At 55.7% G+C, this 24,149-nt stretch overlaps 1 protein-coding gene across 2 annotated transcripts in view; it reads right to left on the bottom strand.

Annotated features, from left to right (window-relative positions):
* Window positions 581-24,149, bottom strand: part of ZC3H18 (zinc finger CCCH-type containing 18) — a 41,652-nt gene continuing 18,083 nt past the window's right edge. For both annotated transcript variants that reach the window (XM_018061846.1, XM_018061847.1), the window contains 15 exons: window positions 21,535-21,683; window positions 21,135-21,227; window positions 20,353-20,510; window positions 17,927-18,044; window positions 16,725-16,987; window positions 7,713-7,904; window positions 6,867-6,992; window positions 6,381-6,482; window positions 5,244-5,390; window positions 4,875-4,934; window positions 3,789-3,949; window positions 3,435-3,634; window positions 2,936-3,032; window positions 2,136-2,232; window positions 581-1,396 (listed from right to left, as the gene is read on the bottom strand). In XM_018061846.1, coding sequence (XP_017917335.1) covers window positions 1,189-1,396; window positions 2,136-2,232; window positions 2,936-3,032; window positions 3,435-3,634; window positions 3,789-3,949; window positions 4,875-4,934; window positions 5,244-5,390; window positions 6,381-6,482; window positions 6,867-6,992; window positions 7,713-7,904; window positions 16,725-16,987; window positions 17,927-18,044; window positions 20,353-20,510; window positions 21,135-21,227; window positions 21,535-21,683 — 2,171 coding nt within the window. In that variant the 3' untranslated portion in view covers window positions 581-1,188. The remainder of the gene's footprint in view (window positions 1,397-2,135; window positions 2,233-2,935; window positions 3,033-3,434; window positions 3,635-3,788; window positions 3,950-4,874; window positions 4,935-5,243; window positions 5,391-6,380; window positions 6,483-6,866; window positions 6,993-7,712; window positions 7,905-16,724; window positions 16,988-17,926; window positions 18,045-20,352; window positions 20,511-21,134; window positions 21,228-21,534; window positions 21,684-24,149) is intronic.

Genomic DNA, 24,149 nt, shown 5'->3' with positions numbered 1-24,149 from the left:
AGCAAAGTTCTGGGAGGTGAGTCGTCTGCCAGGACTCATGGGACTTGCTTTAAAGGTAGTCTTCCGAGGGCAGAGGCCCTGATAGGGTCTGGGCAGGGGCACTCTCAGGCCCCTGGCACCACTCTGCAAAGTCAACCCACAAGGAAGGGTCTCCCTCCAGTGGTCCTGGTCCCCTGGGAGGGAAGCAGGGGCTGAGCAGGGCATGGCGGTGTTCCTGCCCTGCAATGGGACAGTAGTGTGGCCCCGCTGGAATGTCTCACGCGCAGACACCTGCACGTCCACGTGGGGTCCAACCTCGTGTGAGGCACTCGGTGGAGAACTGGCTTGTAGGCTGGAGTAATCTCCGGTCCAGGGCCCACCAGGAAGGTGGCCTCCAGTCCAAGCAGAGATGGCGGCCCTCAGGAAGCCCCGCCAGGCCAGCCACTGCAAGGAAACCAGACGAGCATGCTACGGGGCTGGGCTAGCAGCTCCAGGGGCATCTCAGCGGCCTCCTTCAGCCAGCAATGCCCAGTGGGCATCACCAAGGGGAGGATGCAGGGGGGCTGGGCACAGGCAAACATCACCACCAGGGCAATACAGCTGTTTATCAAAATATTTTATTTTAGGAGACCCCTCAAAAAAAGACCCTCCACATCTGACAGATGCCCAACAATACCCTCGGCCTGGTTTTTTTTTTTTTTTTCAGTCTTTTCTGTGTTTTTCTTTTTTTCCTTTTTAAATCAACTAAAACAATTTGATGCTTAAAATAAAAGACAGGAGTATTTCCCAATCAGACTTCAGTCAAGAATATATATATTTTTGATCCTGGGGATGGCGGGGTGGGGGAAGACGCTCGGCAGCACTCAGTGTTCCCGGTTACAGGAGGAGGGCAGGGCTGGGGACGCCTGCCTGAGCGGAGGGAGGACTCGTAACTGACATAAAATCGGAGCTGGTCCTCGCTGCCGCCGCGCCCTCACCCACCGGGCTCGCGGGACTTCTGCTCTGGGAAGGGGTTGGTTCAGTCTGGGATTCAGCGTCATCTTCATTACATGTGTGGCTTCTTTTCCAGCTGAGAAACTTTTTTTTTCTTTTTTAATTTTTAAAAAGAATCACAGCCAAAATAAGACATTAACTGCAAAATCCAAAATGGCTGCGCTTACCCTATTTATAAAAACAGGTGAGTCCCTGCCTCAGGGAGCAGAGCCCGGGCTACACCTTCCCGGGGATCTTGGCCCGCTTGCGGGCGATGGCGTCCTCCACAGCCTTGAGCTGCTTCAGCAGCTCCTCCCGCCGTGACAGTGTGCTGGCCTTCCCTGACTTGGTGCCCGCGGTGGCGGTGGTGCTGGTGTCCGAGGCTTTGCCAGGCACGCTGGTGACCTTGCTGGAGCTCTTGGACTGGGGTGACAGCGGGCGCTTCCTGCAGGGGTGGGGAGGCCATCAGAGAGGGCTGCTCTTTGAGAACCTCCTGCCAGGGGCCTGGGTCCTAGGAGCTGTACCTGCTAGACAGAAGGCACCCGCTCCCCAGCGGAAGAGGCCCCCAACACAGACGAGTGTCCAGGGTCCAGCTCGGGTTCTGGCCACAGTCAGCATGGCCCCCCGTGCTCCTCCCATGCTCCAATCGCGGAGCACACCTGGGAGGTGGAAGGCACAGCACTGGGGCTCGCCTGGAGCCCACCGACCTGGTCCTCCTGCTCAGTGCCGAGGTAGAACCCACACTGCTGACCCTGACTTCAAGCAGCGCTGTGGGCCGTGGGCTGGGGGTGTAGGGCTGTGCCCGTGTCCCTCCTGCCTGGCCCCCCACCCAAACCCGGCGTGCTGGTGCGCACGGACTCAGCCTGCTTCCAGGGAAAAGGTGAGCCCCGCTCCTGCTTCTCGAGCTGAGTGGGACGGAGGGAAGAGCTGCTGCCAACTGGCCCCTGCTCCTCCAGCCGCAAGCCACGTGCTCCCGGACTGCCCTGCACTCTAGGACCCGCTGGTGGCCCAGGGTGAAGACACAGCCAGCATAACGCACCCAGCACCTCTAAGCCTGCCCTGAGCTAGTCCTGACAGCCCAGGCCTCCGCCTGGTGAGGAAGCTCGGCTGGCCCTCTCTGCGGCCAAGAACCCAATGTGCTGTGCCCAGGGTGGGGGGAGGGGGATTTGTGGGGAGACACTCACCTGTCTGTCGGGGCCGAGGGGGCCTTGGAATTCTGGCCCCTCTGCCGCTCTGGCTTCGGGGAACTGACTCTACCACCTGACTTCCGGTCCCGAGAACCTGAGTGACGGGACAACATAAGACCAGGGTCCCAGCTCCACGTGGGCCCAGCTGCACAACGGCTGGTGGGCACAGGCAGGGAAGTGGCAGCCTCTCTCTGGCCCCCAGTGACCCCATGCCAAAGAGCGGTGGCCATTCAGCTCAGCTTCCTCATTCTCAAAAGTGCCCAGGTCTAATTTGGGTTTTGGTTTCCTGAGCCACCATCAGCGTCATACAAAACAAGGAGCTTCCAGTGTGCAAGGCCAGGCAGACCAAAACCCTCCTCTGCTGACTTGGAAGAAACTCACAGTGCAGGCCTTCAAGCAGGGAACAAAAACACACGGCTGCTTACATACCGCAGGCAAGATCAAGAAGAGGAGTGCTTGCTGCCCTGAGTGTGGGGCCCGAGTGAGGGCACACAGACGGGTCCCAACACTCAAGAGGCATGCGGGTGGCCTAGCAGGGGTGGGGGGGTGTGTTTCAGGGGTGCGCCGTGTCCTCCTCCTGCTCCCGGTGGTGTGTGCTGGGCCCGCTCCTTCTATTTTAGGGGGAAAGATGCCCTGGCAACACTTGGGGTTTCACTTTACTAGCGGAGCAAGCCAGGAAGAGGCTCTGCCTGGGCCAGCGGCTCTCTCTAAAACTAATGCCACCTGGTCAGAAGGCCCCTGGGGGCTTCAACACTTCTCAGGGCACACGAAGTGTGGCTCCAGAGGCAGAGGCTCACCTCGGTCTGGGGAGAGGTTGGCGCGCTTGGCTGGCGGTGGGCTCTGCCTGTCCTTGTCTGAGGGCTCGTAGCGCTTCCTGCTCCCCTTGTCAGCGGCCTGGAATGACGGGTGTGCAGTCAGGACCAGGGCCTGAGTGGATGCAGGCAGCCACCTGCTCTCTGCTCCCGCGGGCCCTCCTTGGGGCCCCTGTACCACATGGCCCCAAGTGAGGCAGGGCCCATGGGCTCTGGGCCTGCACACCAGGGATGGGATTCAGGCCTTCCAGTTCCCTGGGCACTGTGGATGCCAACTCAGAAAGGCCACGTCTGTTCTGCCCCCTGACCCAGGTCCCAGGGTTGTCCTGTGTTAATTGGCTCATCTCCCACCGTCAACCCCCTGCCCACACGGCACTGCCCCTGAGGCTGTCCATCAGGGCAGGACGAGCCAGGCAGTGTGGAAAGCCACTAGCTGGCCCAGCCGTGGGTCCTGGGGTCCCAACAGCACTGCCCACAGCCCCACCTTGTTCAGCAGCGTCAACTTGATCTCCTTGTGGGCAATGAATGCGGCCGCTGGGGGCTGGCCTGGTGGCGCCTGCTGGGGGGTGGTGGGCTGCTGGGAGGACCTGCCGCCCGCGGTGGTTCTTGAGGGTTTAGGCGGCTGTGTGGACGAATCCCGTTTCCGCTTATCCACTTTCACACCGTCTTCCTTCTTAGATTTTCCTGCCAATGAAAAACGCCCTCTCAGCCTCTCTTCCAGTGAGGCAGCTGCCTGTGTGCTGTCTTGGGAAGGTGTCATCAGTGGACAGAGGACAACCAGCTCACACCGCCTCTTCTCTCTGGACCTCAAGGCCCAGCACACCTTGTAGGCGCCTACCTTTCTCCTTCTTGGTCTGGGCTGGGGTGGGGGACCGTGAACTGGCCGAGGACACGGGGCTGGCCAGGTCTGCGTACATGTCATCCGAGTCCACGCTGTGTGCTGAGCTGCTGCTCGATGTGGCACTGGACACCGAGGACACACTGCTCACGCTCAGCGATCTGCACACACAAACACGTCTGTGCCCACATGGCCCTGAACCCCAAGGAAGGGGAACCCACCAGCCTGAATCTTTACGGGCTCTGGACAGTTTACAGGTGCCACCCAGTGAGGGGACGCCTACATGGCTGGGGCCAGGCCCTTGTGCTCATGGTGACCATTCTGTTAGCTGGGCAGGGATACACGAATGGGTGTGACCAACACACAACAGAGGGTAGGGATGGGATGCAGGACGAGCACATGCTGCGTCAGCGACGCCCTGAGGGGCTGGCTCAGGAGGCTTGAGACATGGATGGTCTCTTCAGTCCGGTCCCGTCACAGCCCAGGCTATACGAGGGCTCTGCCCTCTGAGAAAACCACCAGCCCCACGTCCCGAGCTCCAGCGGGGAAGGCAAGAGGCAGCCTTTCGTACGTAGTATTTTTCGCAGTGCTGGGTCTTTGCTGCCACTCGAGGGCTTTTTCGAGTGGTGCACAGGTTCAGCTGCCTCGCGTCCCCTGTGCTGGTGGGTGGGTTCCTAACCACTGAACCACCAGGGAAGCCCAGAGCCCAGCCTTCCTGAAAGTTAGGTCTTTTAACAGACCGCAGACCTACTCGGACAGATTCAGGCAAATGTGTATACCACCTGCTCACTACAAGTGAAACAGAAAATTGAATTGAAGGAATCTCAGGACTAATCTGATACCATCTTCTTTTTAAACTAAATGGCAGAATTCTCTTCTGCTTCTCCCTGTCTCAGATCTTTTCAACAGGCTGTCCCCCAGCTGCCTCGGCCTGCTCATCCTCGCCAGAGCTCTGTGGAGCCACGGGGCCAGCCCGAGGCAGGGGCCGCGCGCACCCAAGGTGGCCTCTGTCCGGGGTTTCCTGGGCCCTGACTGCAGGCAGAGGCTGCCGGGACGGGACGGGGGCAGCAGAGACGTGACAATGACCTGGATCTGGAACTGGAGCCACTGTAGCTGCTGCCGCTGCCGCTGCCGCTGACCGTGCGCCTGCAATACAACCAAGAGGCCGCAGCTCATGCTTCTGGGGCCTCAACACATGGCGCCCCCAAAGCTGGGGCTCACTGGCCCAAGATCAACATTCCACCAGGGACTGGCCAGTGAAATCAGGCGGGGCTCGGATTTCTTCTATAGAGGACTCCCCCTCAAGGTGAGTCAAACCACACCCTCACCAGCCCCAACTCCCCTGGCACCACCAGGAGGGGACTCTGCTGTCAAGCTCCTGGGACACCAAGGCTGGAGGACATGCTGAGTCCCTGGGAGCACCCCTCCCCCAGCTCTGGAAGGCGGGACACTCACCTCCTGGGGGGGCTCCTGGCCTGCCGCTCCCTCCTCCTGGCTTCCCGAGGGTCTCCGCCGGGCTTGGTGGGCTCGGGGGCAGTGGTGGTGGTTTTGGGGGCCTGCGGTAGGGCTGGAGGAGGGGCTGGCTTCTTCAGCAGCTTCTCTCTGTCATGTGGGACACAGGGAGCTCAGACCCGCCGGGCAGGCCTCAGCCCTGCTGGCCAACCTCGGGGCGTGGGTACCACACACACGTGCTTCCCCCGCCCCCTGCCCTGAGGCGCTGTTTCCTGCAGACCCCACCGCACACCAAGCATCACCCTGCCTCTTCCTCAAAGGCAGAAGGAGGAAAATGGGGGCCATTGGGAGAGCTCTGGAGGAGAGCCCATGAGCCAGGTCACACTCCTTCAGTAACAGCACCCTGACCCCTGCCCTGCACGGTGGGGGTGGCAGCCCTCAGGGAAGGCTGGGTGTGCGCGTGTGTGGGAACCTTACGCAAGCAGGAAAATGGCCCCAAAGCAATTCTTCACTGTTGCGTGAGGAAGATACCCTGCCAGTGTTGAGTACCCTGAACACGCATGGGACTGATGGGCCACAGGGCGAACCTGCCAGCAGGGCACAGCGTCTGGGTTACAGGTGGCTGCCCAGCATGGCAGCAGGACTGAGCCCACACACAGACCCCACCTGTGAGACTCGGGGCTGGGCCCGGCACTGCGCAGGGGTCTCACGGCCGACGGCACCGGGGAGGTGGCTGCAGTGTCTGGGATGGAAGCTGTACCCCAACACCGTTCACTTTTTAACAGGGGGCTGCCCAAGGCCCCAGAGCTGACCCTGCTCAGGAGGAAGCCCTGCAGCAGGGTTGGGGCAGACTCGTGCAGGGACAGCCAGCGTCAGGGGGGCAGTGCTCCCTGACCCTGCATGCCAGTTGCCATGCAGTTCGCGTGCCAAGTTCTAGATGCTTCTAACCCCTCCCTTCGACATGTCTGTTGAGAAGGACCAACATGACCAATGGCAGGAGCAGTGAAGAAGGCAAAGGATGACAGGGAGCCTGGCAGGGCCACGGCCCCAATGGAGAAGAGATGTGGCCCATGGCCCGAGGCCCAGAAATCCAAAGGCCAGGCCTGCCCCTCTTCCCCAGGGCCCGTTGGCAGCACTCACCCTGCTTTCGTGGGAGGCGGAACTGGCTCCCCCTTGGCTCTGGCAGGTCTGTGTGGGGAGGGCGTCGGGGACGGCGATGGGGACGAGGAGAAGGACCGGGACCTGCTGGGGAGCAGAGGTGTGAGGAGAGCACCCCACCGTCCACGCCCCGAGGGGCAACTGCTCAGCCTGAGGTGGCTCGTGCTCATTTCCTGAAATGCACCTCTGGTGAAAGATGCTGGGGGCAGGCAGCACCCCATCAGCTGTCACGGGGGAGCTGGTGGGGAGGCTGCCGAACATAGGGCTCTCAGACACAGCCTGGGGGAAGGGTCAGCAGTGAAGACAGTGTCCCTGACGTTGTGAGAACAGCTCAGACACAGGGCTCTGTTGTGGGTCCAGTGTCACACACTGCTCACACGGGGCCGACTGAGGGTGAGCCCCACGCCCTGGGATCGCCAGAACCCCCAGGTTCCTCAGCTGGGTTCCACGCTTCTCCCCACAGCTCACCTGGACCGGCTGCCTGAGAACGAGCTGTGCCTGGAGGACCGGCTGGAGTAGGAGCTGTAGGACGAGGAGCGGGACCGGGAGCGGGATGAGCCGGAGCCGGAATAGGAGGACGACCGTGAGGAGGACCTGGCCCAGGGAGAGCAGGGGTGAGGCGTCTTCTCCTGCCCCGCCCCCGCACACAGACGCACCCCGCCCCCGCTCCCGCACACAGACGCACCCCGCTCCCACAGACGCACCCCCTATGGGGCACCTCGTGGATGCGGCAGTCCAGCCCCCTTCTCATGGGAGAGGTGCTCACAAACCAAGATCTAGGTGCTGGTATGCTCACGGTCAAGAGTGACACAGCTCCCAGGCCCTCAGGCAGAGCCAGGACACGTGCCTGTGAGCGCTGATGAGCGAGTCTGACCCAGGCATACACACACGTGTGTATCTGTGTGTCCACCAGGGCAGGTAGTGGAAATGCTGAGTCCACAGGCACCTCCAGCCTCCTCCCTCTTCAGGGAGCGCCCCCACTCTCGCCACCCACAGCGTCCTCACTTGTTTGTGCAGACCTGGTGCACACACACGTTTCAGAGCTGCCAACCAGAGCTAGCAGGAGACGGGAGAACTGCCTGGACACCGGCTCAAGCTGCTCTTGGCTCCCCCACCAGCAGCGCCTCTTGCTGACCCCTGCCCAGGCCTGCGCTCCGCTCTGGGCTGCCCCCACCCTGGCTCACCTCACCGTTTATTCTGGGGTCCACGGAGGCCTCGCCTCAGTGCTAAGTGTCAGTCCTGTTAGCCGGCGATGCTTCAGAACCCAGCCTTGCTAAGAAGACAGACACACTCAGTCCTGCTGACCTCTCTTACCTGGAGGAATTGGAAGCAGAGGCCGACGAGGCTGATGTTTTTCGACGCCGTCGAGCGCGGCTAGGGGAAACCGACACCCCGAGTTTCTTCTTCGGAGACTTGGACCGGCGCCAGGGGTCCTTCCACTCGTCGGCTCTCTTCACCTGGGGTCCTGTGGACGCAGTCTCCTTCTTTGGTGGCTCAGCTTGACGGCTGAAATCACAGAGGGGTTAATAGGTCTGGGGCCACCTCCCACCAGACAACTCTGCCATTTGGTGAGAGAAACTGTGTGGGAGGAGAGACTGGGACCTAAGGGCTCACTCCAGGGATGCCCCACACACAAGGCAGCAGGCGCTCTGTCAATGGGAGACCTCCCCTGGAACCGGACATGCGGGGCTCTCTCCACGAGCACTGTCTCACAGGGCCACGGGCGAGCCGGCCACCCAGCAGCACCCCTCGGAATCCCTACCTTGCCCACCCCACAGGCGCTGGGTGGGGCAGGAGGAAGGGGCCAGTGTGTGTGCCCTAGAGACAGGCGCACCGGTGGCAGCACCGTCAGCACTTAGGATGCGAACGTGACTGAAGAAATCCTGGTTTTCAAGTGAGTTAGAAACTCTGTAAATATAAACCTAAGCCCTAGACACTTCCTTTGTTCTCGGGCAGGGCAAATCAACAGTGTCAGAACAACCAGCCCCAACCACAGGTCACCACCAGTCAGAAACGCACACGGCCGAGCCTGCCCGGAGGGTGGGATCAGCTGGGTCCTGAGCGCATGAACAGGGGTAGGGGCCAGGCGGCAGCTCAGCAGGGCAATACCCAGAGCACAGGGTCCCAGACCGACAGCAGTTCAATACCAAGGTACCTGCTGGCCTTGTGACACATCGATCAGATAAAAGTCACAGAAAGTGAAGCAGGGCAACAACCCCCGTCATCCGGCTCTCCTGGCACAGCCGTTCCTAGCATGTCCGAGTGTCCCCTCTGCCTGTGTTCACTCTCCACCAAGGACCCTGCAGGTAGAGCCAGGGCTGCTCGGAGACTGCCCCGCCTGGAGTGGACACCCCTGGCCATGGCCAGCGGTGCTTCACTGTCAGTCTGTTACATAATCTGGGCGTTTCTCTACTGTTAGCTATTTCTGTGTTTAAAAACACAAACAATAAAGCTACCCTTTATATTAAGTCTTTATGAACACCTTGTCTTTTCAAGGGTAAATTTTTAAGATGTGGAATCAGGGGGCCACAAGAGGCAACCTTTTAACAGGTTCTTGCTAAGTTATCAAATATTTCCCCTGGAAGTGAAAGCCATTTCACACTGGGCTCAGCATGGTGCTTGCCCCACACTACCTGCCTGGGCGGCACGGGCCCCGTGTCACCAGGAGCACCACCGTGCCCAGAGAGGAGCACACCAGACTCCTGAGAGCTCTGCGCACAGAGCGCTTCCGGGAGGCCACCTGGGGGTTTTGGCCATGCCTGTGCTTGGCCAGTTTTCCAGGAAGTTCCTGGGGTATGACGATGGGAACCCTCTGCGGTCAGGTATTTTCCCAGGCTACTGGCTTCCACTCACTGGTGCTGCTGACACTTGTTCCAAGTGTTACCAGCTTCGTTCAGGCTCACAGAGCCCTCTCCACCTGAGCCAGGCTGGCTTCTAGCTGACTGAGAGGCACTGTCTTTCTTCTTTAACCCCCCTCCTGCCCCTGCAGTGTGGTGTGCTGGCTGCTACGCTCTGTGCGGCCAGGGTGGGGGCGCTGTGTGGATATTGTGAGCCTGCCGCATTCCCGTCCACAGGCCAGGAACCTGCTTTCCCTCCAGAAGGTGTGGGCAATGCCATCTCTAGGCACAGATTCTTCCTCAGAGGGGCTGTGCTCCCCCATTCATCTGCCTTTTCTTATTCCAGAATCTGATCTGCACACAGGACCACCACATCATGACAATTCCAGTCATGCTAGTTCTCAGAGGCTTCTGGAGTGTCCTGCCTCCCCGTGGGGCTCTGGATCAGAACTGTGTCAGACGTATGGACAGGGTCCTGACATTCATCCCCACTTTCCACGAGTGCCAGCAAAACATCAGTTTCATTCGCACAACATAAAACAATCACCGCCTGCTGATGTCTTCAGAGCTTTTCGATCAGTCTATCCACCAGTGAGCAGGCTCCAAGCCAACTATCTGCTAAGAGCCCCCACCAGGAACAACATCCAGCATTTAAAACCACCCTAAGGATGCTGAACAGAGGCATAAGACCCTGTAACTCGGCCCCCACACGCTGAGCCACTGCCCTGCTGGCTCCAAGCGTGTCCTCCTGGAAGTGTGTCCAGGAAGGAAGTGAAACCCGCGTCTGACTCGTGCCAGTCCCAGGCCACCCCAGGCTCCTTTCCCCTTTACTCTTCCTGTGTTGTTCTCATTCTGAAAAGACAACAGCAAAGGAAACACCTTGGTCCCTGGTATTTTCATGAGTCGTCAAAATGGCCCAGCTCTGTCAACCTGTGGCTCTTCCAACACAGGGAGAGAGAAGCAGCTGGGCACCGAAGGCGTGTGTGATTCACACTGGAGCCACGTGAGCACTGAGGGCTGTGCGTCAGCAACGGGGAAGCAGAACGCTGGACCCTCTCCCCTCGTGGCACACAGCACCCGTGGCCAGACAGGTGGCTGCGCAGCCCCCCAACCTCTGAAAGGCAAGGCTTCCTCACCCTGGCTGCAGTAAGATGGTCTGGCTATCTTATGAGCGCCAGAACCAGGCCTGGAGGCATCCCTCGAGCCCCACATTCTCCGGCAAGTGTCATGGACGGGCCAGAGCTGGCTCTGCAATGACAGAGCCGAAGGCCTGTGCCACTTTCCTTTAGCTCGACAACAAGCCCAGGACACGCGGGAACCCTTCTGCAAGTCCGCCCGTGTTCCCCAAAATGTGGGAAACTGGGCTCCTAATTTCAATTAGTATGAAGAAAACTATTTTTATTTTTTACTTTGTTTCTACAGTGACTCACCAGGACAAATGTTCTGGTGTCTGTTACATGTTAAGGGTATAAATTTCCTTTTAAAATGTATTTAAGTTTAAAAGGTGAAAGTTTTTTTTTTTTTTTTTTAAATCCCATGAAGGTTTTTTGACCACAGCACGCAATTTGTGGGGTCTTAGTTCCCTAGCCAGGGATTGAATGTGGGTGCTGGGTGGTGAGAGCACAGACTCTTAACCACTGGGCTACCACGGAATTCCTGGGACATATCTTAAAATATGAATCAATAGTGTAGGTAGTACCTGGATACAGAAAATCATGCAGGTGGAACACCTGTGGGACAGGGCACTTTGCAGACCAAAGTGAGAGGTGAATGAGCCAGCTGGGCCCCAAATCGCCTCCCCGACTGGGGTCTCAAATCAGGGATAAGTGGTTTCAGACCTAGATACAAACGATAAACAATCACTTTAAAGACAGATGTTTTGGGAGGAAGGACTGGATGAACAATCAACAGAGTTCATTCACAATGCCGACTGGTGAAGCTGTCCCTAGACTACTGGGGAAGGGCAGGGGTACCAGGAAGGCTTGCACCCAGTCAGGCTTTGGGGAGCATGGACAGAGCACGGGGCCGAGTTGGCGCCCCGACATGCAGCCATGGCCTGGGCTGTCCTGCTCTTCGACAACACTGAGGAGAGCTGAAAGAGACCTGGGAAACCAGGCAGCCGCAACAGCAACTACATGGGAACGCAGGACGGCAGGCGCACCGGGTCCTTCCCACAGGCCACCTGCCCACAGGAAGCTGGGGCCACACGGGAGGAAGCCTGCGTGTGCAGGGACAGCTGGGAGGAGGACGGCCGTCAGCCATGCTGGCACTGAAAGTTGACAGGACAGATTCGGCATCTGCATAAACCCTCTGAACAGAGAGGGGAAAACACCTTCCCATAATCTCTGAGCAGCCCTCCCCCGCAGCCAAAGCCACGAGCAATCTTATCTGCCAGGCTCCTGAGCCTTTGTTCAAGACCACACGAGAGGGACACTGAGGAGCAAAGGTCACGAGAAAGGGCCTGAGTCCCCTCGAGACGCCAGGGCAGAGGCGTGAGGTGAGGCGGCTACAGAGCGGGCGCCTGCAAACCTCTGAGCAGCGGCCTAGCTTGAGGTCAAAGACAAGAAAAGATAAAAAGGAGGAAGGTTCTCTTTTAAGATGGAAGGGTGACGAGCTCAGAGAGACGCGCAGACAGCGAATGGGCAGCACGTCAGTGGGTTTATCCACTGCACTCGCTCACGCCTCCTACGGGCCCTTCCCCACGAGTTGCTCACCTCCAAACTCTGGACAAGGTCACCCTGGGTCCCCGCGGACGTGGAGCCGGCTCCCAGGATGGTCCCAGGATGCCACGAGCCTGAACAACCTGCCCAGCAGCCTCCTCCAGGCCAGCGGCTCCCAGGGACCCACACAGACGAGCAGGGAGCGAACAGGCCCCTTGACTCCCCGCGCAGGGGCCTGGGGAGGTGAGAGCAGTTCCCAGGGAGGGGCATCTGGGGCCACAGACCCGTCGCTTTATTCCTCAGACTTGAAAACAAATTTTGACTCCACCGCAAGGTTAATTTCTGGGTGGGGCCATGAAGACTGTTTCCACAGCGAGGCCCATCATCAGCCCGTTCCCACCATGGAGCGCAGTCATAGCCTGACTGCTCTTGTGACCTCATGCATTGACGCAGTTCCCACCAAGGCCGCTTGCAGGCACTCGGGTTAGAACTTGAGAGAGACAACAAGTCTCTCCATTTCTGGGCAAACTGTAACTCTGTGCGTCAGTCAAGAAGTTAGAACACGGGATCCACACAGATCCACTTTTCCTCGAGAATGCCCTGGGCATAACTTTCCCAGAGGAGGAAGTAAGCCGTGACTGGGAAAGACTAGAGTGAGATGAGAAAGATAAACAAGGTTCCTTAGCTCCCAGGAAGCGTGTCTCCTAGCAGAAAGTCCGAGCTAGGATCAAACTCCCTAAGTGCAAGGATGGAGCCAGTGCGGAACGGGAGGCCCCTGTGGCCTGGCCAGCACGGCAGCTGTCTGGGTGTGAGCGGCTGGAGCCCTCGGGGTTATTTAGCAAAGGCGGGTAACACCAGCATGGGATCCCATGAATTCCACAAGTAAGACAGATGGCACTGAAGGCAGAGCTGCCACGGCAAGAGGTGAGGTGCTCAAGGGAACAGAGGGAAAGGCCGCCAAAAGCAGAGGGGGACCTGACGTGTCCCACGGAACAGTCAGAGGAGACCTGAGTGGCCATCACCCTCGGCCAAGCACCAGTCTGAGCCAGATGGAGTGCGCGGGCTGTGGCTTGGTCAACCAAACAGTAACCTCCGTGCTCCCAGGGCCCTGAGACTCCCGGGTAGGCACGCTTGAGCAGGTCACCTCCCTGGCATCCAGGTGACGGTCGCCAGGCCTCGGGGAGTGTGAGAAAGTGGGAACAGCACTGCCTCACGAAGAACCCTGGTCCCTAGGAGATTGAGAAGCTGGTCATTTCAACCCCAAGGGACCCAAAACCTCTCACTGCACTTGAATGCTCAGTAAACAGCTTTGAAGATAACAGGCAGTCTGGGCGAGTCCTCGGGAAGGTCCCGGTTACTATTTGTGTCTGGAATGACATTCATCCGCCTGTCTGAGAACATCCTCCTTTCTGTGGCACCCTACCCACAGACCACGCCCGCCAGCCTGGCTGTACGCACTGGGAGGAGGTTTCATGGAAGTGCTCCTCCGTCACAGTGATCCTCTCACAGAACTGGCTGCAGGCTCCGCTCTAAAAACAGCCCAGTTATAGAAGCGGGCAAGATGCTTGCAAAGGCAATCACAAAGGTGAACCTCAATGAAGGCGGGGGTGCCGACTCCAAACGAGCAACACGGGGGCTGGCCCAGAGGCCTGCAGAAGCGCCAAGAGGTGGTCCCTGTGGCAGCCACTCCACAGGCAGCAGCTCGGGCAGGTGAGGGGCAGGGGTGAGGGGGACCCGGCCTGGCAGAGCCAGGACCCACCCGGCTGTGCGCTGCCTTCAGGCCCCGAGCTGGGTTTCGGGGGCTCTCACTGGCCGTGGATGTGAGGGAAGATCCAGCACCACACCCAATGGCATCCTCTACCCTCACGTGTGGGACCCTCCCCGACAGCCGCCGCCCCGTCCAGAGCCCGCATGCAGTGGCAAAAGCTATCTCAGGTATGTGCACGCTGCGTGCTCAGTCGCGTCCAACTCTCTGTGGTCCCGTGAGCTGCAGCCTACCAGGCTCCTCTGTCCATGGGATCTCCAGGCAAGAATACTGGAGTAGCGTGCCATTTCTTCCTCCAAGGGATCTTCCCGACCCAGGGGTCAAACCCGCACCTCTTGTGTCTCCTGCACAGGCAGGCAGGTTCTTTACCACTGCGCAAGCTGGGAAGCCACCATATTCTCTCCATCCAGCTGCTGACGAAAAACTCCCAACCTGTTAGAGGCTAAGCAGACAAACTCTTCCATAAAAGGGACGTCATGTAAAGGAATTACAGCAGGGAGCCTGGCCACCTCCTGACACAGTGGTCACACCAGCTTGGGCTGATCAAAGGAAAGGAAACAGGAGGCCGTGTTGGAAATTCTGCTCTGGTGAAACCCCGGCCTTCAGGCTGGTGGCAGGGCTGGCGGGGCCCCAGCCAGGGTGATCAAAGATGAAATTCAAGACTTCCAAGACCAGTGAGCCGGGCTGAACTGAGGCCAAGCGATGGAATGTGCCCCTTTGCTGAGGGCAGTAGGGGTCCACAGGGGAAGAACTGAGCCCAAAGAAGGGAAGTGAACCAGGTCAGAAGCCGGCAACAGAGCACACCAGCCCATGACAAAAGCTGCCTCTGATTCTAAGAGGAATTCACTGAGTTCCCTGAACCCTGGCCCTCTAGTCCAGCTGTGCTGTCGCCGAGCCCTTCCTCATAGGAGACCTGTGGCTGCGCAGACATCAGACCTCGAGGCTGCTCTCAGTGCTCCGCTGCTGGGGGCCAAGCCGAGACTTGCCACTGCCTTCAAGACACCCTCCTCGTGGGTCTGACGTCCCCAGACCTCCCCGTGGAGAGTGAACACAGGCATCTGTCCATGAGCTACAGGTAGTCCCTGACTTATGATGGCTAGACTTCTACAACAGTGGAAAGCAGCATGCCTTCAGGAGAAGCTGTGCTTTGAATTTTGCATTTTGATCTTTCCTGGGCAGTGAGCCACAGCTCCTCCTCATGGTCACCCACATGACCACAGGGCACACGAGCAATACACCAAACAACTCTTCTGGAACCAGGAAACCCTTCTGCTTTCCACCTTAGTACAACTTTCCATAAGTCTCATGAAAGATTCCACACTTTACACTGTTAGTAGATCAGATGCATTTTTAACGTACAATGGGTCTTTTGAGACAAGATTCCTCCTAAGTTGGGTAGGCCCTGGGGTCACACACAGACTAACTACTGGCGCCCCCCTGTGCCGGGCCCTGAGACTGCAGTGCCCTGTCGGGGTTCCACTCTACAAAGACCACAGACGACAACAGATGGGGAAGTCCTATGAAGTCAGGAGATAAGAGGTGTAGAACAATAAAGAAAGCAGGAATGGGGGGGTGGGGGGTGGGGACTGACCTCTCTGAGTAGCAGGTAAAGCCCAGAGGCAGGGGAATGGCAGAGCCAAGACTGAGGTGAACCATGAAGAGGCAGAGGCTGGCCAGCGGCGTGGACAGAAGGCAGTGTCTACCAAAAAGGGGCTTCAAAGGGCTCCACAACAGAAAAATTAAAGAAAGAACTCTTCAATGCATCTAAAATATGATTTACTCTGAATGTTCTGAAAGTATATCACTTTGCCCAACATTAGGAAAAATCAGAGCAAATTCAGGGCGGTCAGTTCACTGTCACCCAGAGGATGAGAATAGAACCCACACTTAACAAAAGACGAGAATGAAAGACTATATGGTCCTGACATTTACTTTCAGAAACACAGGACAGGACTCTGTTCAATGGTAAGGACAAGAATCAGGGAGAAGAGCCTGGCTTTTCCACCAAAACCTGTTAGAACTAATGAACGAGATTCGCGCAAATGCAGGATACACAGTCAACGTGCAAAAGCCAGTTGTGTTTTCATATGCTACCAACAAACTACATTAAAAAATAATCCTATTTATAATAGAAAATAATAAAATACTTAGGAATAAATTAAATCATGAGACACTGATGAAAGGAACTGAAGAAGACACAAAACACTAAAACACACACCATGCTCATAAATCAGAAAAATATGGTCACAACGTCTGTGCCACCCACACCAATCTACAGATCCAGTGCTGCTGCTGCTAAATTGCTTCAGCCGTGTCCGACTCCTAGTGACCCCATGGACTGCAGCCCACGAGGCTCCCCCGTCCATGGGATTTTCCAGGCAAGAGTCCCGGAGTGGGGTGCCATCGCCTTCTCCACAGATCCAGTACAGTCCTAACCCAAGTTCCAATGGCATTTTTCATACAACAGAAAAAACCCTAGAGTTTTGTACGGCCCCACAAAGGACTTGGAATAGCCAAAGCAATCCTGAGAAAGAACAGAGCAGGAGGCACCGCACCTGCTGACTAAAAGCTAAAAGCTGTGGTAACCTAAGCAGTGTGGCACTGGTGTCAAAGCAGAAGCACAGGCGTGAGCGGGAGGCAGAGGCCAGAAACAAAGCCCTGCATATCCAGGCAACTAATATTTGCCAAGGGAGCCAAAAACACTCAACGGAGAAAACTGGACAGTCACATGCAAAGAATGAAATTAGACCCTATCTTAAACCCCTAGTAAAAGCCACCTTGAAATGGATTAAAAAAGATGTGAGATGGGAAATCACACAACTCTCAGAAGAAAACAGAGGGCAAAAGCTTCATGATATGGGTCTTAGCAATGTTAGATATGACGTCTAAAGCACAAACAGCAAACGCAAAACTAAACCTGCGGGGACTGCATCTAACTAGAAAGCTGCTGCACAACCAAAGGAGCGGTCCAAGGAGCCACGCGGGGAGGCCGGCCCTCCACCTGGGCAACGCCGCCCCTCCCGCAGCCCTCCCGCCCCCAGGCTCCGGAAGGCGTGGTTCCTACCTGGGTGGCTGCGGGGAGCGGGCCTTGGGCTTCTCCTTGTCCTTCTCACGCTCCTTGTCGCGGTCGCGGTGCAGCCTGTCCTTCTCATCCCGCTTGGCGCGCTCGCGCTCCCACTCCTCCTTCCGCCGCTGCCGCTCCTTGTCCCGCTCGCGCTCCCGCTCCCGCTCGCGCTCCCGCTGGCGCCGCTCCCGCTCCCGGTCCCGCTCCCGCTCGCGCTCCCGCTCGCGCTGTCTGTTCTCCCGCTCCCGTTCTCGCTCTCTTTCCTTCGTGGAAAAGCCAAACACACGCACACACGGGATCAGACCCTCAGAAGGGGAGGCGCGGGCAGGACGCGAGAGCGGGCGGAGGAGACAGAACACCTGGGTGGCGGTCTCCTTTCTGCGCCAGAAATGGACTTGAGGCCACATGGGGGGCCCGCAGAGCAGGCTCTCCAGCATCAGCACCAGGTCGGTGGGCCTGGCAGGCCTCCCAGACCTCAGCTCCTGTCTCCAGAGGTAGACACCAACGCTGTGCACAGGCAGCCCAGCCTGGGGCTCAGGGGACCCCAGCAGGCCACCCCCCGCTCTGAGGCTGCCCTGGCTGGTGGGAGGCATCCACAGCCCAGCAGCCGGCCCCACTGAGTGAGGAGTCTGCTCTAACCGCCAGGGAAGGGGCACAGCAGGGCCAGCAGCCAGGTCCTCTTCTCGCCACAGGCTCACCATCTGATGGGGTCCCCAGCCAGTCACTCCCCCTTCACCCTAAAAACTCATGACTGTCACTTAAATTGTGGCACAGAACCCGCTAACCTGCTTCTAATGACCTCTTCCAAGCAGCAGCTTCACGTCAGAAGCACAGGGTCAGGGGCTCAGAGCGTGAAGCACATATATTCATAAACCTACCACATCTTAAAGAAGTGCCGACAGGAATGGCCATGACCCACCAAGGGGGGTCCTGAGCCTGAAAGAGGCACACCCCCTGCCGCTGGCATTGCTCACCCACCCCACGGCTCCAGTGAAAACAGAGCCAGAGCACAGACCAGCTCAGGGAAGGAGCTGTTCAAGTCACCACAAGGTCAGTCCACGGAGCAGAATCCGTTCTGCACAGATGGTCAACTGGGACTTGAAATCAGTACGCCATGCTCATGCAATTAAGCCTGTATAAAGTCCTATAAATGAAAATGGGGTGATTTAAAGGGCCCACCAGTGAAGTTCCAACCTACATACCCGGTAGTTATGGTACGGCTCGGCCTCTGTGTACTGCACCCGGAAGTTCTCATACTGCCCACCACGCCAGAAGCGCTCTATCTCGTAGTCGTAGTAAGGGTCTGCGTAAGGCTCAAGTCTGAAAAAGAGCAAGTAAAACTCAAGCTTATCACTTAGGAATGTTAATGCAAATATATTACATAAAATATTTGCCAAGATTGAGACACCACATTAAAAAAAAAAGAGAGATTGCAAGGCTGAGTCAGTATTAGAAACCGAATATACTAAACAAAATCACAGACCTAGAGAGAAATCAAAGGATGATACCTACAAATGGTGAAAAGATTTGTGACAAAACCCAGCCCTTCCCAATGAGAGGAGGAAATGACACTTTCTTACTGTGATAGATACTGATGTTCATACACTGAAGAGCTAAAGCCAGCACCTTACTCACTGGAAACAGGGAGGGATTCCCGGTAAGATCCCAATGGACAAGGAAGGCCAGTGCCTCTGAGACACCCAGTGTGCTGGGGGCACCGCCGCAACCAGACTCCAGGAGCCCCCAAGCCACCTCAATGTGCAAATTAAATGACACCCTATGTGAAAGCCATGACGTGATGGTGAAGCCGATTCAAGTGGCAAGAAGAGCCCAGTAAGGCACATGGATAATTCTAGACAATAGCCAGTGAGGAGGGCAGAGAAAACCCCATTTAACCAGCAAGAAGGAAGAAGCATACTGAGGAACAAGGCAACAATACATTTAACCAGAAACACGCAGAACTTACTTGAGGAAAACGTCAACTCTCTCGAAAGACACAAAAGCACAGGTGAATAAGATCACATCCCTCATCTTCACAAAGGAAAACTGACCATCACCAAGAGGTCAGTTAATTTACAAATCCCTTCGTTAATTTATAAATTTAGGGCAATCTCAGTAAAAATGCTGACAAGGTTCTTCATGTGGGGAGACAACTGATCCTCAGGTTCCCATGGACATAAGACATGCAAGACCAGCCAAGAAACCCTGAGAAAGTAAGACACACCCTCTGTGTGATATCCCTGGTGTCCAAGGGTTAGTACACCACGCTTCCACTGCAGGGGGGTAACGGGTTCAATCCCTGGTCAGGGAACTAAGATTGCTCATGCCACGTGGCACAGCCAAATATTAGGGGGAAAAAAAGACACCCTCTGAGACCTCACAACATCACAGATGGCCCAGGTCATGAAGAAACAGACCCGAGGAATAAAACAGGTCTGGGCGCAGACCCTGGTGTGGGTGACAGAGGCAGACTTTCAACCATGGGGATAGGACGGCTCCTAATGCCCTGGAAGAGAAGGGCCCTCCCCACACACTGACCCAGAGGACCTGCATGGGGCCTGGAGCCCAGGAATGTGTGTGTGTGTGCGTATACGCGTGCGTGTGTGAGAAGGGGCTGGTCACCCAACAGCAGCTGGGCCCTCAAGCTTCTTACAGGGATTTCTTGGCTCCAGACTAACCCTTCCTGTTGGGTAAACTGGTAGGAGAAACAGGTGCTCAGAGAGGCCCACGGGCCCCTGCAGCCTGCATCGCCTCCGCAAGGCCTTTAGTGGCTGCTTTCTAGGGCGTCTCCCCCCACACTCCTGGGGCCCTGGGGGGGTGAACCTGGGGCTGCGCTGCCAGGTGACAGCCCTATTCACTCCCAACAGCCAGACAGCTTCCTCACCCTCTAGCCTACACAGGCGGCTGTGGTGGTGACTGTAGAAACACAGAGCTGACCCTACAGCCTTTCTTGCACCCGACTGTTGTTTCAGCCGGAAACCAGGGCTGTGCTTTCCAGCAGGAAGGCCCCTCGCACGGTGTTGCTGTGAGACCAGGGAGCTGCTGAAGCCGCCTGCCAGGGAGAGACGGGCCCGCCCTGCCTGAAGCTGAGCCAGGCTGGGTACAGAGTAGGCGCTCGGGCCCGGATTGTGTGGGGGCACCACACAGCTTCTCAAGGGCTGACGGGGGTTTCAGCCACATGTGCTTCTGCAGTCCATTTAAAAGGCCCGTGATAAAATGTCTGGAAGCAACAATGAAGAAACTTGCCACACTCCTGGGTTTTGGGACAAATTTCACAGCTTCTCCTGGTTCCTGGGGAGCCTGGGGGAAGGTGGGAGAGACCTGGGGCCCAGGGGCTTTAGGAACAGCTGTAAACCCCTCAGAGCTCATAGGAACCCCAGTGGATGTGAGCCCTCTACAGTTCCAAGGCCCTGGCATGGCACTCAAACATATCCTCCCAGAAGAAAAACAAGGAAAGTCAGTTGCAAACTGTCTGCAGCACCTCAAGAAGGCCATTCTCAGCCCAGGAGTGTGGACAGGACCCCAGCCCCTGGGAACCTCTGTGCCGCTGCTCCCCAGAGCCTGGGCCCCACCCAGCCGGGGACACTGAGCTCTCAACGGGAGAAGCAGAGGCAGAACCGCTCCTTACGCTGTATCTCTGACATCTCTTGTGATCCGATAGTTCCAGTCTCGGAAAACTTCATTTTCTTTGTCAAACTCTCGCTCATCTTCACCAATGGTCACTGTAAACCTTTTCTCTTCAAAATCAGGCTCCTGTTCTTTTCGAATGGTTGCTTTTTTCAAAACCTACCATTGTGAAAAGAGAAGCCAACACTATTACTGCTAAGGAAACACAGGGGGTGCTATCCTGACTGACCCCTGATGCCTGGGCTGGCGTGCCAGAGGAGCATGACCAAGCGCCCAGTAGGGATTTGCTGAAGCTCTGTGCTGGGATGCACACAGGATCCCACAAGGGCCCCATCCCTGCAGGCCCAGCACACCCTGACTTCCTGTTCCTAGTCCTGGCCTTGAACTGAGAGCTCCAGACATGCACTCAGTGAGGGGGCAAGGGAAGGTGCTCTAGGCAGGAGGGGCACCCAGCGTGGGGCGGGGCTGGGAGGGGGCGGGAACGGCTCCACTTTAGCCGGTCATTTCCCTGAAGGGAAGGCCCAGAGCCAAGAGGGGTAAGCCTGGGCACCGGGAGCCAGGTGCCAGGTACCAAGTGTGGCTGAGCATGAGGGAGGAGGGGGAGGCGGGTGAACACTGCGCTTCCCCAGGAAAGATGGCTTCTCCAGATACAGAGGGCACAGGGGAGGTGGCACGGCCCCCGGCCTCTGGATGCCCCAGCCGCCTTGGGGGGACAGCAATGCTGGCTCTGTGCGAGGACCACCGCTAGCACTTTTTCTCGCAGGCTTTCCGCTGGTCTCTTACCTCCTTTGCGTGCCGGAGCCCTCGTTCCCAGGCACTCTCTGTGGGGGGTTCTGGAGGGGGTGGAGGCAAAATTTCATCTACTACAGGCCCGCCCTATAAAAAACAGTAAGCAAAAGTTACAACAGCAAGCAAAACTTAGAAATGGGGGAGCAAAAATTCCAAGTGAAACCCCAGCGGGTCCTGCCTGCTCTCCTCGCTCATCCTCCCTCCCTTGACTGGCTGCCCCAAGCCTATGGTGGCCTCTAGCTGGGGACAACCAGGGGGTTGGAAGGCAGCTCTGGCCTCTGTGGCAGCCTAGAAATGTCTTACACACAAGGCATATTCATGTCTTTGAGCTGGAACATCACAGAGTTTAGATGTGATCTGCCAGCAAGGAATGGTGTTCCTGGTGTTCACATACCCATGGGTTGGCAGGCATCAGGGGGTGCGGTCCGAGCGGCGGGGCCCCATTGGGTGGGAAGGGCTCGGCCTTGGTGATGAGGGAGTAGTTGCCCTTGTCGTTGACTCCGGGGTGTATGAACCTGCAGTTCATGCCCCAGGTGCAGTTCCCTGTGGAAACAAGAGGCAGGTCAGGGGGGCCTGGCCCCTGTGCATAGCTCAGCTCCCCCTGCTCCACTGGTGACCGGCAAGACACCCAGGCAGTGGGCCGAGGGCAGCCCTGTCCATCCCGAGACCATGCAGGCAGGCCTGGACGGTCTGGGCCGCCCTGCGGGCAGCACCTGAGGGCTCACACAGGACCCTGCCCCCACAGTCACCATGAGAGCAGCGCATCTCCCCTAAACAGAGACACCCAGAGGTTCCCGGCAGTTGGGGTGGCCCTGCCTCGGGGTTCACGGCTCAGGACATATACACCCGAAGGTGCACTGACAGGGTCGTAATTCTGACTTAAGAGAGCCCCATACTGAAACAGAAATCAACGAGAAGTACAAGTGCGATCAGAATTCTGCCAATTTATGCCAAGGTGATCTTTACCAGCTCTGTACCTCTGCATTTCTCCTAGCAAGCCACTGCAGGCTATTTCTGGTACTTAAAAAAATGGGTTAGAGAGAAAACATATAGACAACTATAATAAATGGGGTGTTTATACTTTACAACAAAGAACTGAAAGGGTTGACTTTTAGCATTATTCAGCAACAGAACACCAAGATTCAGGAAAACCACTTGACTTTTCAGGACAGAAAAGAAGACTACATTTTAAATTTGTGAGTGAATGTTTTTTTTTTAATTTAATTTTTTGAAAAGGTAATATGTGCACAAGCTTAAAAAATAAATATGGCATACAACGTCTAAGTGGTTTTAAGAAACGTTTTCAATTGGTTAGTACGCAGTTAAATTGTAAGCCATCTTTTAAGATATACTCACTTCTAAACACAATATTTCGTTTGAATATTTCTGTCCAAAAAATGTTTTTCCTTATATCATGTAAATTAAAGAGAAATAATCATTTGATATTTAAGGAAACATTAAGTTTTACCTTTTAAACATTACGAGCATTTCAACTTGTATTAAAACCAACATAATAACATATGGCTCCAAATTAAATAAGGAATAATGTATGCTTAAAAAAAATTGCTTCTCTGGGAATGCAAAAATAACCAACTAAGTTTATAATTTCTTAAAGTGTTTGAGAGATCACATGCAAGGCAGAGACTGGGAAACACACTACAGGGAGTTCAAAACCCCAGAGACTCAGACAGTTTTAAAGAAAAAAGAATATGCAGTCATACATCTAAATAAAGAATTCCAAAATATCCACTTATTCATCGCCTGACTCTCGTAAACTCACATCACAGTTCACAGTGCTCATGCAGTTAAAGAATAATAAAAAAACCTGCACGCACAGAAAAATATTAACAAAGTAAACCACAGCATTTCCATAATATTTAAAATCTAAAATACATATATGGGTAGAGGGTCAATGAATAGGTTATTCTTTGTTCTTTTTGTATTTGAACTTTCAAAACTAAACAAAAACATCACCCTGGACCTACTAACAAAAAAGCTCTTTGGTTCCTCAGGTTTTAAGGGCAGGGAGGAGGAGCCGGTGAATGAGCACAGAGAGGAGTTGAGACTGCCTGTGTCTGGGCCCAGGGCCTCAAGAGAGAAGGAGGCGGCTGCTCCAGGAAGTGTAGGCGGTCGACATACATGCAAGGGCAGGCGTCCGGCGCCTGCAGGCAGGAAGAGTGGCAAGAACAGTGCAATCCCACCAGCCTTTTGAAAAGTGAATTTTCAATTATGCAGAAAGAAGTCTGTAAGGATACACCCTAGCTGGATCGGGATAACTGTTTTGACTCTCTGTCAGCACACATTATTTTCATAATTTAAGAAAGCAATTTGTTTGGGGAAAAAATTCTCGAGGAAATGGAAGCAAAAATAGATTTATAGGTTTAAAAACTCTTCTGCTTCTAAATGAAATTTCACTACCAGAAAATTTATGTGGATTGTGAATGCATGATGAAACAGGATTATAGTTCGGTAAGGGGTCTGCACAGACAGGGACAGGAGCCCAAAGGGAACAAGCAGAGGACTTAGCGACAATCCAAGTGGTGTGGCCAAAAGGGGAAAAAAAAAAAAAAGACTCAGTGAAGTGGTGGGTGGGAGGGTCACAGGAATACATGTAAATAAAGGTGCCTATCAGTCACACACACACACACACAAAGCCTGACTCAGTCTTAGCAGACACCAAAGACCCGAACACAGATGACAGAAAGCACGCCCCACACAGCAAACCCAGGAGCCCCTGTTGGTTAGAAACACCACCAGACCTTAAAAGTTCTGACTGCTAGTCTGACCAGAGGTAGGGAGGTGCCTCTGCTGGCATTTCTAACCAGCATGGCACCGCACCTGTGGTGCCTCCCACAACAGCGGAGATGATTTTACACTAACTTCCACACAAAATGCTTTCTTCACACTAGAATTTTAAAGACTTTCTTGTTTATAAATAAGACAGTGGTCTTATTTAGATATTCCTCAGTCCCATTTCCTGTTAATTTGAACAACTCAGAATAACAAATA

Source organism: Capra hircus, chromosome 18, assembly GCF_001704415.2.
Source record: "Capra hircus breed San Clemente chromosome 18, ASM170441v1, whole genome shotgun sequence".
Classification (NCBI taxonomy): Eukaryota; Metazoa; Chordata; class Mammalia; order Artiodactyla; family Bovidae; genus Capra; species Capra hircus.
The sequence above is the reverse complement of the archived record's forward strand: the minus strand, read 5'-3'. Positions and strand labels throughout refer to the sequence as shown.